The sequence below is a fragment of the Palaemon carinicauda genome, chromosome 10 (assembly GCF_036898095.1).
Source record: "Palaemon carinicauda isolate YSFRI2023 chromosome 10, ASM3689809v2, whole genome shotgun sequence".
Taxonomy (NCBI): domain Eukaryota; kingdom Metazoa; phylum Arthropoda; class Malacostraca; order Decapoda; family Palaemonidae; genus Palaemon; species Palaemon carinicauda.
This window is the reverse complement of record NC_090734.1, coordinates 132,051,819-132,071,818: the sequence shown is the minus strand read 5'-3', so window position 1 is coordinate 132,071,818 and position 20,000 is coordinate 132,051,819. Positions and strand designations below refer to the sequence as shown.

Genomic DNA, 20,000 nt, shown 5'->3' with positions numbered 1-20,000 from the left:
TCTTTGACACAGTATTTCTTTGGTTTTATTTGACACTTTTTAGGAATTACAACATTTTGATTTTTTTTTTTTTTTTTTGAACACAAAATGATTGAGGGGCATTGTCTTTATCATATAATGACCTCATATTCGTATTTTCAAAAGATACATTGTATAACAATGAATTCTACATAAACATATTAAAATGAAATCTAATATCAATATGTAAACCTGATTTGTATTAATAAGATATTTGGTTATTCTCATTTTTTAATAAAAATAAAAAAGATTGCTGAAGTGGATCCTGTGGAGAACCATCCAAGGGTATTCTTAACATCACTGAAATATCCCGAACGTTACAAGAAAGTGAGTTGGAAGAAACTCGGAAAATTCATTAACCACTAATATCACGGCTCTATAGTCGTCGCGAGATTCCGGGCGAAATAAGCCACACCCCTTGATGACGTCAAACTATACTAACCTACAATGTGATTGGCTCAGACGTCATAGGGGGTGGGGCTTACTTTGCCCAGAATCTTTACGGCGACTATAGGATCCCACCGCCAGACCGGGTCCTGAATACCTCGCCATGCGTACAGTATCATCAGAGAAGCTAACAAAGCCAAAAGCACTATCTATATCAGTGATATGAAAATATTTAACCATTTGCTTTCAGCTTTTAGTAGTTCTAATGCCATAGTTAAATCAATATGACGTTGATTCTTCAGTACAAGGTCTATAGACCTTGATTCAGTATGTCCATTCAAGCACTGGTCAGTGACAATGTAATTTCATCAGAACAGGTTACATTCATATCATCACATCTGCATTGAGGAAAGAGCTGACCATCATAACAAACTTTAGAATGATTTGTTTCATTTAAGACACAGGCTACATCCCATTGACGTGATGTAGCAGCGAATAAGATTCGATAAGCGAAACTTCGCTTGGAGTCTTGGCAAGCAACTATGCAGGGCCTGTGTCTCAATTTAAGATGAAAAAAACTTTTTTTCTTCTACCAGTCTTCTGTAAATATCTTTTCTCATTTTGGTCAATATCAATGTGATCATCCATTGACAGTTCATTTTTTAAAGATCCCAATGTTTATCTCTTCCATTTTATTGACAGTTCATTTTGTTTTTCTTTTAAGACCCCAATGTTTATATTTTCCCTTCTTTTCTGATGTTTTATACTACAATATGATTTAGAAATGATTCTTACTGATATACTACTCCCAACTCCACGGATATTCAAATTGTTAAATGACCAGATTCTTATATGTAACAAAACAATTTTTCTAGTGATTTAGAGTACTTTCGTACCAATTATAAAAAATAAAACGCTCTTGCTGAGCCATTGATAAATAACTGAACTAATGACCAAGAACTTGGGCTTGTATTGCAACTCTAAAGAAACGTTTATTGTAACAAGCTGTAATTGATAATATTTGATGGCGACTAGCTTTTAAAGAAACACCTATCATAACAAACTATAACAGATAACATTTGGTGGCCCACCAGCTTTTCGCGTAGATAGAAGCAATCTCAGACTAACTCGAAAATTTGAAACAAGTTACACTAAAATGCACAACCAGTTTTGTTTACGTTAACTCTCCTCTATGTCTGAGCAATACGTGAATTATATCCTGTGGGATACAAATTGATCGAGTAAATCTCTTGTAATACGAAAAGAAAAACTATATGATTTAATTCCTCAAAAGCAAAAAATGATGAAATAAAGATACGTGAGATGATGAATCTTGCGAACACCTGACACTGCCAATGAGTCTCACAGAGGTGTTGTGTTCTTTCAGGAGGACTATTGTGGCTTTATGCCATACACCCCACAAGTAGCAGCTGCGAGGATCCGAATCTAAAGGGATGGGAATGCCCCTTCCCTTCCCCACAAATTCCTCCCCTCCTCTCCCTCCTTAAAATCCCCCCAATTACTCCCCTCCGTAATCAGATAAAATTGGCCTGTTTATTTTCATTTTCAAGATCAATATTTTCAGCAGTGAAACTGGACCTTTCGTGGTGATGCGAATGTAAAGCTTATATTTATATATTTATGCCTGTAATTTAGACAACTAAGAATTTTATTCTTATAGTTTTTTTGCCATTGTAATAATAAGGTAAAATTAAAAAAAAAAAAAAAAACATATGCATATGTGTATAGGCTTAGAGATAAACTGACTGAACAAACAGAGGCATTGCAAGGGCTTGATTGATTTGTTTTAGAAAAATGAATAATAAATGAAGTATTACAGTTTAAAAAAAAATTCTTCATTCTTGCCTGAAGGTTTGAAAATCTCAAAGCTTAGTAACCTTTGGACATCATCAAAAAAGGAACCAAGAACTCTGGTTCCAAAAATCAGGTGTCCAAAGGTGACCCAGAGCCCAAAATATGTATTCCTTGCAGTGTTTTTCTTCATTCTTGCCTGAAAATTTGTTCCAAAAATCAGGTGTCCAAAGGTGACCCAGAGCCCAAAATATTTATTCCTTGCAATGTCTCAAGTCCCTCGGGTCGGTTCGTTTATAATCTTAGAATTCTAATGGTAGGTTTAACGTTCTACTTATTTTTTTTCTTGTATTTACTGATGCTTCATTGCGCTATTCTTCAACTGAAACAAAACCCTAACGCTTCTCTTTTTTTGACTACACGCGATGCTAATTCTCGTACTGAATATTCTAACCATGATCTCGGTGACTAGCAGTTCTTCGCTTCAATGCCCAAGATTTATAACGCTTTCTTTTTTGTCTTTCGCTCTATTTCGTTTTACTTAGTTTCATTTACTTTTTACTGCTTTTATCGACCTTTGAGCAACATCGTCTTATGCTACATAATCCCAGTAATGCTATTTTTACTTGAGTGGGCCTTGAATTTCGGGCAGTTATCGAAATGAGAAAGCTTCAATTCTGCCAGTATACTCACCTTCTGTTTCTGATAGCGCTGTTGCCATTCAAGAACAGGTCGTCTCTTGCTTTCAACGCATAAACTGTGCTTTGAAATGCTCCTCTTCTTGATAGAAGTGATCCTAGAGTTGTGTGTAAAGTATACTCCTCCTCAGTAGATTTCAAAGTATACATTACTATGTCCTCAGTAGATTGCATCCCTTCCTGTCGCGTTTCCCCCAGAGTAGCTCAAGCCGTACCTTAGCATTCCAGTAGTTCTGATTCTACCCTGAAGTAGTAGTCTATCTCCCCTGGTCCAAATTCCCACCGGGTGTGTTTGGAGCTGCCTCGGACCACCATCTCAAGGGTCGATGCTATGTGCTGGACTAAAGGAATCGACATGGCGAGCCTCTTGGCTCCTCACAGCCTTGTGAGTTGTGAATTCCTTCTGTGTTGACAGTTGCCTTTGCTTTGTGCTACCCGTTTTTTAGCCTCTATGTCCCTCTCCCATCCCTAAACCAAAGTACCCATTAACTGCTAGTAAGAGACACTGTTGAAATATAAAAGACTAGGAGATATATGACCTCCTTGTTTCATGTCTTTTGCTTGTCAGTGGTCATGAACCATGCTTGTAGTTTATCCCTCTAGTATCAGACATTACCTTGTGAAAATCTTATTCCTTTTAACGCTGCAACTTATAGGGATGACTTTAAGAATGTCTACTGACTAACTTTAATTTGTCTAGGCTTCAAGAAGTTAGTTTCCATGTGTCACGGCTTACTAATTCATAAAATTATACCTTTATAAGTTTTAAAATCCAACTGCCCTGCAAAGTCTAAACGCGTTTACCTGTTTTTTTCTGATTCTGTAATCAGAGACCTTGCCATTAATTTATCCTCTGAACTTGAAGCTTGGTTTTTTTACGATTGATTTTTGCTTAATCCAAAATAAACATTTGTTTGCTGCACCACCTTAAAATGGTCTATATAAATCCTAATTTCTTCTTTTCTGTTTTCTTTCCATTATGGTTTGCCAACTAATGCCAGCGGGGCAACAACTTTCAATTTTATTTCTCAAAAAAGAAGGGTCATTTATATGTCTTCATCATAAACATATATTCAATTATGTTTCTTTTCAGGATGATTTTAAAACTATTGTTTCTTATGAAAGAATATTCTAATTGGGTTTAATAAATGCTTTTTTTAATTTCATTGTTAATAAAAGGTACCTCACATTTTAGTATTGTACCTCAAGCATCTGTTCTTGGTATGAGATCTGTTCCTGGTTTTTAGTGTGATATTCTCTCTCTCTCTCTCTCTCTCTCTCTCTCTCTCTCTCTCTCTCTCTCTCTCTCTCTCTCTCTCTCTCTCTCTCTCTCTCTCTCCTAAAAATGTGTTTGAGAAGTTATCTACAGATAGGTACTTAGAATTTACTGGTTAGTAAAGTTTACTCCAAGTAAAGAACTGTTTTTTTTCATTTATTGCAAAACTATTTGAAAACTTTGAAAACAAGAATTACAGAAGCGATTGGGCAGGAAACTGTATTTCATTAGGGAAATTATCATCAGATAATTTGCATAAATTTCACTTCTCCCAAACAACAAAAGAAAAAAAAGCCACATTACTGTACAACGACATAAATTGAGTTTATGAACAAGTCAGTGTTATCAAAAGAAAAATATACACAACTTCATATAGACCGCGTATGCGGAAATGGCACTTTCTGCAAGTGACTTGAATTCCCCCTCTTGAATCCATCTTTATTATGTTAAAACCTCTTGCATTATGCCCTGGTCTCTTTTCTTGGAGCCTTTGTAGTTCGTTGGGACAGACCTGGTGTAAATTTTCAAAAGTTATGACTGAAAAAGCACATTTTAAAAGGAGAACAGACACAAGAACATCACCTAACTTAAAGATCCCCACCTAACCTAATCTAGGAGTTTTATCCTTAGTTATTCACCTACCGGGGGCGATACCCCCTTAAGGCCCGTTTACACAGGGATAATTTGCTGGCGTCAGTAAACCATCCCCGTTCAAAGGATTATTATCCTTGAAAGTTTAGTTGCCGCTAGTTACTGGCAACAGTGAACTATCCCCATATAAACTGGCCTTTAGATAGCTACATCCTTAGCTTACCCTAAGGCAAAGTCTCAACCCTGTTTGCTTTCAAACCAGCTTTACTCCTTGAATTGTAAAACTAGCTTTATATTATCATATATCAGACAAAGATAAACAACTTCACCATAAATCAATTTGACAAGTAATAAGAAAGTTTACGCCTGTCCCAACGAACTACATTCACCCCATTTTCTAGTGTTACGGAGGTCATTCAGTTTTGCTAAACAGCTTCACCTCCTAGGGTGTTATTCCTTCCATCTGACCTCCTCTCCGGCCCCCCCATTACAGGAGACCCAGAACATGGCACCCTCCTCGCTGGCAGCGACTAGACCACTGCCCCCAACTCGCGGCGCTTCCCCGCAGCCCAGTGCCATAGCTGACTTCTTCGAGCCTCGCCCAGCTTCCAATCCGTCGGACTTCGAACGGGCTGCCGATGATATCATTGCTAACTTCCGCGCCAGGCATGGCGTCGGTTTAGATGTAAGTATATTGTGCGGATGAAAGTGGTGAGATAAATGAGAGCGTTCAGAAACATGATGACTATGTGGTTGAATATTCATACAGGGGAAGTATGTGGTGGACATGTTGGATATGTATAAGTGATAAGAACGCATATTATTACGTAGAATTAGTTATTCATGTGGGATTGTGGAAACTGTATTATGTATGTTTTTACACACACATCATACACATTTACTGTATATATATATATATATATATATATATATATATATATATATATATATATATATATATAAGTATATATATATATATATATATATATATATATATATATATATATATATATATATAATTTACATTATATGTGTGTATGTATGTATGTATATGAATAACTGGGTAGGAAGTACGTTGAAGAAACTCGCGTGAAGAAGAGAGAAGTTAGGCCTTAAAGTATCCAGGTAACTGTTTCCTGCCTCCTTTGGCCAAATTTCATTGTTGATGGCATTGTACTATCTAAGATACAAGTGTTTATTTGTCGCTTGGTAAACCTTAAAGAGTTGAATCTGTTTCAGAGGATAGAAATCTTTACAACACTGATTCGTTTTTGTTTCCTTAATAAGGTTCGTCTGATGTAAATGAACTTATAAAACTCATTTTTAAAAAGATAAATTTTTGGTAATTACCACCTTACTGCCTAAGAAAACTTAAATAACAGCTTCAACTCATTTGAAAATATCCGTTAGAGAGGTTTTCTGATTTAATTCAAACTATAAAATCTCATCAATGATCGATCGCCTTAAGTATCTATTTTGGATGCCAATTCAAAACCATCCCATTAAAAGACATTTATAAATTTCACGAAATTTCCAGTTCTATAATATTTTATAGTTTGAAGAATTCTTTCCAGTTGTCTCACGAACCTGTACAGCGCTTGGAGGACACCTATGGTAAATACTCCAGCAGCTTGAGGCGCGAGGTATAGAATGCAATGAATAAATGAGATAAACCAAAACACCTTTTAAAAAATTTTATTTTCTATAGTCTGTAGCAAGGGCTGATGGAAGCGTTCTTTTTGATAAAAGGGAGTAAATCATAATTCATGAAGTCGTGTGCGGTCTCTACATGACGATTATAGGCTAAGAAATTAGAGAAGAGGATGACTCTAGATAACACAACAAAGAATACTCCATTGGCCATTGCTAGTCTCTAACGGTTCTTATGTTATCTTTCTTATTTGGTTCGTAATGGCATCGTTTCTTCATTTTCCTTAACGACTAAAGTGCCGATAAGCAATATAAAGACACCTTGGATCGGCTTATTAATCTGCTTAGCAGGCATTTGCAATACAGAGGTCTAGGATCAAGGAGACATTAGACGGAATTAAAGTAACCTCGAGTTTATACAGTTATTATTGGAAATAATGTGGGAGATGCTTTGCTCTAGTGAATGCGTTAATTGAGACTGCTGTGACCTCTTCACTTACCCACTTCTGTAAGAAAATCCTTGCTGCGAGAGGCTTCGAAAAAGTGACCACCTAATGGTCGCTTCACACGAGCGGATTTTTTCCATAAGGAACTATTTCCGCTCGTTAGGAGGCATGTCTTCCCACAAGCGGGTTTTTTCCTTACGGAACTATTTCCGCTCGTTAGGAAACATGTCTTCACACAAGCGGATTTGTTCCATACGGAACTATTTCCACTCGATAGGAGGCATGTCTTCACACGAGTGGATTTTTTCCGTACGGAACTATTTCCGCTCGTTAGGAGACATGTCTTCACACGAGCGGTTTTTTCCGTACGAAACTATTTCCGCTCATTAGGAGGCATGTTTTCACATGACCGGATTTGTTCCATACGGAACCATTTCCGCTAGTTAGGAGGCATGTCTTCACATGAGCGGATTTTTTTCGTACGGAACTATATCCGCTCATTAGGAGGCATGTCTTCACATGAGCGGATTTTTTCCGTACAGAACTATTTCCAATTGATAGGAAGCATGTATTCATGTGAGCGGATTTTTTCGTACAGAACTATTTCCGCTCATTAGGAGGCATGTCTTCCCACGAGCGGTTTTTTTTCCGTACAGAACTATTTCCGCTCATAAGGAGGCATGTCTTCACATGAGCGGATTTGTTCCGTACGGAATTATTTCCGCTTGTTAGGAGGCATGTCTTCCCACGAGCGGATTTTTTCCGTACGGAACTATTTCTGCTTGTTAGAAGGCATGTCTTCACACGAGCGGATTTTTCCCGAGCGACCTTGTAGTTTCTGTAAGCCGCTACAATGAAACCCTGCGGGTTAGCAGTGCACGCAGTTTATAAATCACTGCAGCTCGGAAATTCTTCCGAGCGGGATTTCCAATCTGTTCATGTGAAGCAAGCCTAACTCTTCCCCCCTGAGATTAAAAACAGCTCGTTAGCATGTTACACTTTCCTTCTAAATGACGATTATGATGACAAATTGGGGAGATCAATAAACTGTAATGAACAATCCGTGAATTAAATATTTTCCTTAAGAAATGCACTGCAAAATGGTAGTAGTAACTTGTTGCTGGAATGCAAAGCATTGCATGATTCTCTTTCCGTCTTGCTTTTGAAAAAAATGCTCAACATTTCCGTTAATCTAGTTAAAACTTCTATGAATAATACTTCTTTAGTTAACTAACTTTAAGATTTCATATACCACACATTTAAAATTATTCTCTTCTGTGTGTTTTTTTACAGATAAAGTCCAACAATCACCAGTGACGCGAGCCGATAAACATGCCCCGCGATGTTGAAATTCTACAGATAAATAAAAAAAATGCATTTTTAGATATTCTAAGTTCTTTTATCTGTGCAGGTCACGTAATGTCCTTATGTCCTCGTCTTGACCCCCATAAGTATCTAGTCATGAATGCGCGCCTTTTTTTTTATTCGACTTCTTCCTTTGTGGATGATCTCTTGTCCGTGTCACCCATCTGATCCTAGACCTGTTTGTATTCTTCTGTGATTAAACTTATGCCACTTATTCGGTTGATAATCCCTTTCATTACAGAAACTATTATGGCGTTCATAAATCCGCCACACACTCATTTGCATGTAAGTTCTATCAATTGATCTGTAAACAAAAAAAAGGTACAAAACCAAAGATTTTAATGTTTTTCTTCGCCTTCTCCTCCTTCTCTTCTGCTGGACGGCTGCACAAAAGATCTTTGCTTATGCATCGAATTGATTCTTCTATTATTGCAATAAGGCACTCAAGCTATTCTGTCAAGAATGACTAAGGTATTTTCACATTCACTTTACAGGGATAATTGAAGATCAGACATGATCTTAGTGCCTCCATGATATTGTCAAACTGTTGGGTCTTATTCATTCTTGACATGCAAATTAAGAACAACTCCAATTCTCATATTTATTCTTTTAACCTGTTTCAGCTTTAGCTATGCACACCGCTCGTTCAAAAACAATAAAAGCTTTAGTAAGTGTGCATGCACTGAGAATACTTTTACTCCCTTCCCCTTAGCTAATCACAAACTTCCCAAAATTAAAAGCTCTACCCAATAGGAATCCTTTAAAGATTAACTCAAGACAGTGGCCAAGTTACAAGAATCCATAACACCCAAAAGTGAAGAAGAGTGAAAGCTTTCAGAGACCAATTTTCAGGTGGTCCCAAATGCTCAAGGGCACGTGGGTGGAAGGTAGATTGTGTACAAAGGAACACAGATAAAGATATCTCATGAAGTAATCCTGTAGCTGACAACATTATCAGTTAGGTTTCTATGTAAGGTGCAAAAGGGTTAGTTGGAAAAGAGAAATAAATTATGTCCAGCAACCCCTTTTGACCAGTTGGAAGTCACTACACCAAGAGCCAATAGATAGGGAGAGAGAAATAGTTAGTCCCTCATTGGATATCAACAGGCTTCAGTCTCATCAGCAGCTGCCACAGCCGGTGAAACGAAGGCTGCATTGACTTCGACTCATACGACGCTAAAATCCTGCGAGGCGTCCACCGCAGCGGAGGAAGAGTCTGCACTGACCTCCAGGTCTTCGAGGGTACGTTCGTCTCTCACACTGGGAAAGTGAGGATAGCACCCTTAAGTGTTACTTACTACCCAAGGATCCCCAGCGTCTGTCTGTAGAATAGTTTGATGGCGACCGGGAGATAGGGCCTAGTCCTTTTGCCTTCTAGTGTGCTTTTGTAGTGAAACTTCGCTTCTTTGTTTATCTCGTCACAGCATTGGAGGCTGTCATTTCTGTTCATGAACGTTGATTTCGTTCTCTTTACCTTTCTTAAATATTTTGTTATCAGTTGAGCTTAGAGCACAGTCTTTTAGTCCTGTTGAGAAGTACTGTAACTTCAGCATGGTTCATAGAGTATCATGACATCTGAGCCCAATTGTGACTCAAGCTCTAGGTGTTTAGAATTGTTTTGTTCTGTTTATTTCCAGATGTTTTAGATCTTCTTTATTTCTTTATATATTAATTACTTGCATAAGAATTTATGCCTGGGTGAATATTGAAAGTATGTTGGCTGCGTTTTTGAAGTGTAGATTGTAATCTACTTTACGCATAATTAGAAGTGGTCGTTTGGCAAGCGATTGACAGTTGGTGAGGAAGAAAAGTAAGTTTCTGTAAGTGGGAACGAGAAATTGCTATATTTGTCAATAATTCTTAAAGGGAATTCTGAGTGAAAGGAAAGGTGGTATACACAAGATTATTCTGGTAGAAAACCACAGAGAAAATATGGTTACAAACTAAGGCAATGACGGTTATGTAGAAATTCTTTCAAGAAGTCAGGGACAAAGGAGGAAAGAAGGGTTGTAGGTGGTTTGATCGTGTGGAGAAACTAGGACACTAAACTGAGAACAGAGAGCGTTTTAGGTGGTTTGGTCATGTGGAGAAACAGACACTAAACTGACAACAGAAAGGGTTTAAAGTGGTTTGATCTTGTGGAAAAACTAGGACACTAAACTGAGAACAGAAAGGGTTTTAGGTGGTTTGGTCATGTGGAGAAACTAAGACACTAAACTGACAACAGAAAGGGTTTAAAGTGGTTTGGTCTTGTGGAGAAACTAGGACACTAGACTGAGAGCAGAAAAGGTTTTATGTGGTTTGGTCATATGGAGAAACTGGGCCACTAAACTGAGAACAGAATGGGTTTTATGTGGTTACATTGTGTGGAGAAACTAGGACACTAGACTGAGAGCAGAAAGGATTTGATGTGGTTTGGTCATATGGAGAAACTAGGACACTAGACTGAGAACAGAACACGATTGATGTCTTGCGATTTACGTGAGAAGTTTACGAAGTGAGAAAATGATATGACATGGTAGAAAAACATTGACTGTAATGGCATGAAAGAAATGTTTGATACAAAGATATCTGTTTGACGCGTCACCCTGTGGAATGAAGACTTACCTTTTTCAAAATTCATTCTATATTATGTGTGTGTGTCAAAAACTATATGATGTTTGGCTACTTTGCTTATATGTATCTAAATTTACATGTTATCATGCAATCTATTCAAACGTTTAGGCTACAGAGTTATATGATTTTATTCCAATGTTAATCTGAATGCAAGAAAAGTGTGTCTTTAGGAATCTCGTTCTGTGGTTGGCTGCAGAATAAAGCTTTTAGTATTTACAAAGATGTTATTATGCCAAGTGAAAAAAAAAATAACTTTTCAAAAGGGTGATTTTCTTAACAATTATTCCTATTTACCACTTCCTTCGTTCTTATAATAGCATTTTTTGAGAAACACCCGATTGAAAATCTTATTTTTTTAGCATAATCTTGAATGAAACAGATTCAAGAAACCTTTTCGAATGTTGTTATGGATTCTGCCAAGTTAAAAATATATATATCTTTAGTTTCTAGATATAATTTGAGACAGGATCTTAACCTATATTTGTCTCCTTTCGTTTGGTTAAGGATAAGCTTGCAAACTTGCTTTTGATTATTTTAGTTGCTTTTTTTTAACAATTAACACTAACTCTGAATTATTTTAACTGATATAACATCTATACTTTCTCTTTGCTTTATGTTTTATTTCTATATTTGCTCCTAAAGTTGACATCTACTTTTCGTTATTAAGTTTTGGTTGTGTGACTTCTTTATTTCCTTCATTAAGTTTTGTTTTTGTTTTCCCCTTTTAATTTCAGTTGCCTAACTTGTACCTGTCCTGGGGATACATGGGAGGTAAAGGAGTTCGACCAAACTTTGCTTCCTCCATGATCTAAAGACTCGCGCGCAGGTGAAGGCCTAAATTGCACTCGAAAAGCTAGAAATAAAAACGTTTCCCTTCTTCTTCTTCCTTAGCCTTCCAAAAGCCTTGAAGCTCTGTCGCAGCTCCTCACTAAATGCGTGATTAAACGTTTTTGTTATAATTTAGCATCGCGAAATGAAGCCATGAACAGTTTATAAAAAAAAAGTTTCACTTCTTCCTTAGCCTTCCAAAGCCTTGAAGCTCTGTCGCAGCTCCTCACTAAATGCGAGATTAAACGTTCTTGTTATAATTTAGCATCGGGAACTGAAGACATGAACAGTTTATAAACGTTTCTTAAATGTAAATCAGATAATATCAAATCCAGGAACTTCTTCCTTAGCTTCCAAAAGCCTTGAAGCTCTGTCGCAGCTCCTCACTAAATGCGAGATTAAACGTTTTCGTTATAATTTAGCATGGCGAAATTAAGGCATGAAGAGTTTATAAACGTTTCTTGAATGTAATTCAGATAATATCAAATCCAGGAACTTCTTCCTTAGCCTTCCAAAAGCCTTGAAGCTCTGTCGCAGCTCCTCACTAAATGCGTGATTAAACGTTCTTGTTATAATTTAGCATCGCGATATAAAGGCATGAACAGTTTATAAACGTTTCTTGAAATGTAATTCGTATAATATCAAATCCAGGAACTTCTTCATTAGCCATCCAAAGCCTTGAAGCTCTGTCGCAGCTCCTCACTTAATGCGTGATTAAACGTTCTTGTTATAATTTAGCATCGCGATATAAAGGCATGAACAGTTTATAAACGTTTCTTGAAATGTAATTCGTATAATATCAAATCCAGGAACTTCTTCATTAGCCATCCAAAGCCTTGAAGCTCTGTCGCAGCTCCTCACTAAATGCGTGATTAAACGTTCTTGTTATAATTTAGCATCGCGATATAAAGGCATGAGCGGTTTATAAACGTTTCTTGAAATGTAATTCGGATAATATTAAATACAGGAATGAAAGCAATTCGTAAATATGAATAGGATAATGTAGTTGCTCGTTTGATACATTTATAAGCAAATGTTCTTTCCGCTTTTAAACAGTTCATTGATTTGATTCAAATATTATTATTATTATTATTATTATTATTATTATTATTATTATTATTATCCAAGCTATAACCCTAGTTGGAAAAGCAAGATGCTATAAACCCATGGTCTCCAATTTTAAAAAATAGCCCAGTGAGGAAAGGAAATGAGGAAACAGATAGAATAGTGTGTTTGAGTTTTAACTGGAAATAGTTTTCTATTCTTCTCGCACTATTTTGGAAATGACAATCTCGGTATTTTATAGAAATATGTTTATTTTTATAAAGATTTATATTTATATAAGGCTTTAGATCTTAATTGGACCATTTAATAAATCTAAATAAATCCAATTACCCTAAACATTATGTAATCTCTGTTAGCTTCTCTGGCATTTTAGTTCTTTCTTTATCATTGCCTGTGAATGCGTAGATAAAGCGTGATAACGAGTGCCTTCAAGTTAATCTCTAATCAGGCGTGTTTATTGTTTTACGTTTAGCATACCAATAAGATTTTCTGTAATAAATCTATGTCCGATAAAATTTTCTAAATAAATAAAATAATAAGTGCAAAATTTAGTTGCAAAATTGTCGATTGCATTATGCAAGTTGCTTATATGGTAATAAAATTCTCTAAATAAATAAGTGCAAAATTTTCTATTGCATTATGCAAGTTGCTTAATGGTAATAAAATTCTCTAAATAAATAAGTGCAAAATTTCCAATTGCATTATGCAAGTTGCATACATGGTTTGTGCCATCATTGCACCCAACGCTGGAAAATGAGTGGGCCCCTTGGCACGGACACCCAAATTCTAAAAGATATTAAAAAATTCCACACAACGTTGTAACAAAATGACGTTTCTTATCTTATTTTCTTTTTTTCATATATCTATTTAATATCTAATATATAGCAAATCAAATTCTATAAGTAAGTCAATGTATAATTGAAAAAAAAATCGATTGCATTATGCAAGTTGCTTATATAGTTTGTGCCATCATTGCACTAAGCGCTAGAAAATGAATGGGCCTCCTGGCACAGGCACCCAAATTTTAAAAGAGACAGTAAAACAATCCATGCAATGTTGCAGTAAAATTACATTTATTTTAGTTTATTTTCTTATATCATGAGTGTAATGAATTTGGGGGAAAGTTATCTCCAAACGAATGGCAAAACGTAATTGAAATTGGAGCAGTTTCACCCCAAGCAACATATGAAATGTGGCAAGTGGTGTCCGTAGACTTTAGTTAAATGACACTATTCATAGCCATTTCATCCCAAGCAGCATATGAAACGTGGGAGGCGATGTCCGTAGACTTTAGTTAAATATTAGCCATATTCATAACGGAGATCTGAAATCTAATTGCCCCTGTCATTTTTATATGTATATATATATATATATATATATATATATATATATATATATATATATATATATATATATATATATATATATATATATATATATAAGCTCGAACAAACATAAACAAAGACTATTCAGGCTTCTTCATTAGCAAGGCTTAACTTTGAAGGAGATTGAGCCAGAAGGCACTGGAGCCTGGGAGCCCATTCAGGGGGAAACCACCGCAGTTGCAAGATGGAGGGAAAAATGGGATTCTGGAGAGCAAGATGGATGAAATAAACTGGGATTGAGAATATAGTAGAAAGCTATAAAGTGAGTGCAGTTAGAGGGCGAAAATTGACTACAAAGTAAAGACCTTTAAGTAATGCCTACATTGTACCGCTTAAAGTGCATTTAAGACATTACTACTTTACGGGTTTTAAGAGCCAAAGTCCGTTCTAGCAAACAACCAGCTTGGTCTAAAACAAACTTTGAACAGATTCGATATTTTGTTTTTGATTTAATACCGAAATCAAAATGAAAAAGTCCGTGGTATATTTTTTCTGTATTTTTATGACTAGGCCTATATTCGAATTGGATAGTAGTTATATTATCTGTCTTTAAATTCATATAGATAATTCTCGAGAATATTTGATCTATAATTGCAACACTCCTGGACTGCAACCTTGTCTCTGAAATGGGTTAAAAAAAAATTTATAAGTGACCGGTGAGTTTGCTGTAGGCCTAGCCCTTCCTCTGTTCACTCTGAGCAATGAATTAAAATTTAAATTCTTTTAGCGTTTCATGAAAGATTGTTAGAGTGCAAAGAAAAAGTATAAAATCGTGTAATATTTAATTATCGATTAAAACAAGTAATTTATTGATACATTAATCGATTTAACTGCTCTCATGAAAAAATAGAGATAAATACAAAATAGATAAAAATCCTTACGACAGGTGTAATTTTTATTTGTAAAATAGGCTTTAGTTTATGCTTATCTTGCATGTACAACAATGGTTTTTACTTACATTTCCTTTCTTTTATTTTCCTTAAAAAACCTTTATCCAAATTACACTAGTTATAGACACCGTCCAAACACATCTAAATTGTAAAATACTATTGTAATTAAAAGTATAAATTTGCCAATACTGATCTTTCCGTCACATGAGTATAAATGACATAACCATAATGCTGATCCTCAGTATTCAGGGACATTGTGTCGTCTATAGGTAAGGAGGATGTTGAGGAACGTCGCAGCTGACTTCTAAAAAAAAATGACGAACGGGAAAAACACGACGAAACCAGGAAAGAACAGACCGATATATAAAAAAGCGTGGCCCAAGTCCAGCCATTCCACCCACCACACTGATATCAACCGCGTGTTCGGTGATGGACTCCAGGGCCCAAGGGAAACGAAGGACGGATGGAAGAAGATCACGATAGAAAACAAAAGAGGGGCGACTTCTATCTCTAGAACACCGAGGGGCGGTAAAAAGGACAATGCCTTGAAGTGGGAGCGAGTGTGACATAATACTAGAAATACAAATGAAATAATCTTCTAACAGTCATACATACATGGGACATTTATTAATATGGTCGTAATCTATAACTTAAAATGACGGTTCCTCTAAAAAAGTGATTTCATTATTAAAAACGATCTTGTATTAACAACGTAGACGAGAGACAGAATGGTGGAGAGTCAATTGCAAGGCGTCCTATCAACAATATAATAAAAAACAGGTCGGTTTTTCTTCATAGACGTAACAAAACTGAAGAAAACATTATAAATTCAACTTCTGCTGTACGAAGGTGTTGGCCCTGTGCCCCAAAATAAAATTAACTAAGGCTATGAGCATATCACCTGAAGTCACCATCGACAATCCTAAACAAAAAAAATGCCTTCAAGTTTTGTTACCTTTATAAGAAAAAAAAATGTAAAACACAAGACAAGTAGCGAGTCTTGTCGTCTTTATCAAAGGGATTGTGTTTGTGTCTTAAACTCTTATACAATTGGGATTTCTTATTTTCACTTGAGTAGGCCTACCCTCTAAAAAAAAATTTTCTTTTGATGTATTTTGTTCTTATTTTCTGCTATGATCATTTATATATATATACGTGCATTTTGTATATAATATTGGCAACCCGTTGCCCTAAAGGCAACAGGTTTTTATCAAAAGCATCACAGAAGAAGAGCCAGCCTAGATCACTTTAGGCTCTTTATAAAAATTACACTTTGTTTTCATGGAAGAATTCTAGATGTTGACGTTAAATTACTGTCACAAAATGTTTTAGGAATTACGCTGTATTGTTTCTTCATTGCGAATAAATGGTGCAGGAGTGTGGTGTTTCTCTCATCCTTTAGGAAAAGTCATTATATTTTGGAAATAACTTGAAAAAGGTAAAGTTTCCGATCTATTTCGTAAGTGGCAGAAATAGTTAAGGAAACATTAACTGCCTTTACTTTGTATTGGTTAACCTTAAGATTTGTGAAAAAAAAATTATATGTAATACATGATATATTACAACGGTGGCTATGACTATGCTAAGATGATCACGTGGGGGATTCTCTCTCTCTCTCTCTCTCTCTCTCTCTCTCTCTCTCTCTCACAATAAACATGGTACCCTGTACAGGCTCTCTCTCTCTCTCTCTCTCTCTCTCTCTCTCTCAATAAACATGGTACCCTGTACAGGCTCTCTCTCTCTCTCTCTCTCTCTCTCTCTCTCTCTCAATAAACATGGTACCCTGTACAGGCTCTCTCTCTCTCTCTCTCTCTCTCTCTCTCTCAATAAACATGGTACCCTGTACAGGCTCTCTCTCTCTCTCTCTCTCTCTCTCTCTCTCTCACAATAAACATGGTACCCTGTACAGGCTCTCTCTCTCTCTCTCTCTCTCTCTCTCTCTCAATAAACATGGTACCCTGTACAGGCTCTCTCTCTCTCTCTCTCTCTCTCTCTCTCTCAATAAACATGGTACCCTGTACAGGCTCTCTCTCTCTCTCTCTCTCTCTCTCTCTCTCTCTCACAATAAACATGGTACCCTGTACAGGCTCTCTCTCTCTCTCTCTCTCTCTCTCTCTCTCTCTCCGTCTCAATAAACATGGTACCCTGTACAGGCTCTCTCTCTCTCTCTCTCTCTCTCTCTCTCTCACAATAAACATGGTACCCTGTACAGGCTCTCTCTCTCTCTCTCTCTCTCTCTCTCTCTCTCAATAAACATGGTACCCTGTACAGGCTCTCTCTCTCTCTCTCTCTCTCTCTCTCTCTCTCTCACTCAATAAACATGGTACCCTGTACAGGCTCTCTCTCTCTCTCTCTCTCTCTCTCTCTCTCTCTGTATATATATATATATATATATATACAGAATATATTGGTAAAATAATCCAGCAATATGTTCAAGTTCTAAATAAAGTAATAAAATCATTTGAATCAATATTATGGGAGGAATATATTAAAAATAAGAGTATTTAGCAAATTTAGTATGCCTGGAAACCACGTATAAAGGAAGAAGACAGTATTTATGGAAACTCGCAGGATTCAACACAACTTTTAGGAGCACATATCTTCAACGGCGGAAGAAATTTTAAAATGATACCAAAAGAAATTATCTGAGAAGGAAGAAGAAAATTAGATTGACTTATTGGACTACAAAAAAAAAAGAAAAAAAAACAGGAAATTGCATTTCATAAATGAAACCACACCCAGAAAAGAAGAAGATATAATAAATAATGAGGAAAACGTTTGATTATAGAAATATTATGTAGAATTTACGGAAAGACAGAAGAGAAATACTAAACCGAGTTGAAAAGCATTTCAAAATTGAAACAATCAAAGAAAAACCACGCTGGGTAGCCATTACAATGACCACCAAATAGGCTACATTGGGTTGAACCGTCATCTGAACAGAAAAGAATTATGGGAAAAAATAGAAAAAACCATTGAAGAAAAAAAGTGATGAAAAAATCATGATTTAAAAAAGGAAATGGCCCACAGCCTTATATCAGAGAAATGGATCTAGGTAATGCAGCCCTTGTAATGAAGACAAGATCAAATATGCTCAATTTAAAAGCAAATTTCAAGGGAAAATATGCTGATAATTTATGTCTTTTGCAAAGATGAAGAAGATGCTACTGAACTTCATTTTCATGGCCAAAACTAAGAGAGTTAATGCAACTAGACATAAGTATATGTAAGCTGAAAAATCCTAGCAGAGATCTGGCTGCATCTATAATTTAAAAAGTCCAAAGTGACCACAATAGGTTGCCAGAACTGACGTTAGCAAGGTTTTATCCTATCTGATTTCAAAGTAGAATGGGATAAAAGTAAAGATTGAGAATTTCATTATTAATTTATAAATAGAACAGGTGAAATGAATTACAATAAGAATAAGCGAAGAAGCTTTGCAACTATCCATAAATTGATAGTGCCCGCAAACTTATTTTGCGGATTGAGCAATTAGGTAAATAGAGAGTAATGTTTTCAAACTGTTAGAATGAACGTGAACGATAGTTATTTGATAAAACTATGCAAAAATAGTTGTTAGAGGTAAGTTATTGTGTTTATATTTGTTCTATGTCTTCAAACACATTATCCTGAACAGTTTAGTAATGTTATAGATCACTATCGGTAAATTATAAGCACAAGTTAGAGGAAAGTTTCGTTCTCGGTTCTATTTGTGGTGAATTTTTTTTTCTTTAATTTTTTTCTTTTTTTTTAAGTTATCTGAATTATTATATAGTTTATAACTATACATATTTGGTAAGTGGACTTTATATATGATAGTTTTTGTGCTTACAATTGTAGTTGTGTACTGTAATTGTAAATGTAAATTTTCTCTTAAAGATAGGCCTATATGATTATTTAATTATTGTTCTGATTTCTTAATTCTCCTCGTAGGTATAAAGGGATTTCAATTTTAATAAATATCTAGAATGGTCCAAATAATTTTCACCTTACTCTGTCATTGGTGTTTTGCATATAACTATTATAAAAATAAATTATGATCTGATTATGAATTTTGTATAATTTTTTTCCGATTGAAAAATCGTAGAATGGGAAATTAAGTTTTTGGTGGTAAGTAAGTACCATTAATTTTCGTATTATTATTATTATTATTATTATTAGCCAAGCTACAACCCTAGTTGGAAAAGCAAGATGCCATAAGCCCAAGGGCTCCCATAGGAAAAAAATATCCCAGTGAGGAAAGGAAACAAATAAATGATGAGAACAAATTAACAATGAATCATTCTAAAAAAACATTAACGTCAAAAACAGATATGTCATATATAAACTATAAAAAGACTTATGTCAGCCTGTTCAACATAAAAACAATTTTAGATGTTGTGCTAGGTATAGTTTAAATACAAACCTTATAGTAAATGTTCATTTATTTGTTCTTGATAATTCAATATCATACAGAAGGTACTCAACTAATAAACCTAATGAGTTCCAAGATGTTTATAAGTCAAACTGTTTGTAAAGTCAAATTTTGGCCTACAGTAGGCCTAACCTGAAACCCATGCTTAAGATTTCCAGCTACTAAAGTCAAATAAAGGTTAAAGGCGTCTGGTTTCAGTTCCAGTTCCATCAGAATAGATGCTCACCAGAACGTCAGCCTGGCCAAGCCCAACCCCCGCTGTCGTGCCCTACCAGAGCAGTCGCCTCCCCAGTAAACAGCTTAAACTCTAGGTCCTGGGCGGGGATCGATCTCTTGCCATGCGAATGCTAGGCAAAGACATTACCACTGTACTTGCCACTCGGGTTTTATATGAAATAGATATCAGGTTATTACAAATGTTGTTTTGCTTACTGTATCAAATTATATATTGTTTTATTACAATATTTCTTCATCTTATCTTTGTTATTTTCAGTTGTATTTGTGTTTGTATCTCCGAATGTTTGATCCTCCAAATGTTTGCGCCTCCGAATGTTTGTAC

At 35.8% G+C, this 20,000-nt stretch overlaps 1 protein-coding gene across 3 annotated transcripts in view; it reads left to right on the top strand.

The window, feature by feature from the left end:
- LOC137648779 (uncharacterized) overlaps positions 1-16,405 on the top strand; it is a 38,373-nt gene extending 21,968 nt beyond the window's left edge. Inside the window, exons 2-4 of one of the 3 annotated variants that reach the window (XM_068381915.1) lie at positions 5,276-5,467; positions 9,351-9,485; positions 15,297-16,405. In XM_068381915.1, the coding sequence (XP_068238016.1) occupies positions 5,276-5,467; positions 9,351-9,485; positions 15,297-15,335 (366 nt within the window). In that variant the 3' untranslated portion in view covers positions 15,336-16,405. Of the gene's footprint in view, positions 1-5,275; positions 5,468-6,356; positions 6,426-9,350; positions 9,486-11,593; positions 11,687-15,296 lie in introns of those variants that run through there. The other 2 variants (XM_068381916.1, XM_068381917.1) reach the window with 2 other exon arrangements.
- Positions 16,406-20,000: the final 3,595 nt, after the last annotated feature.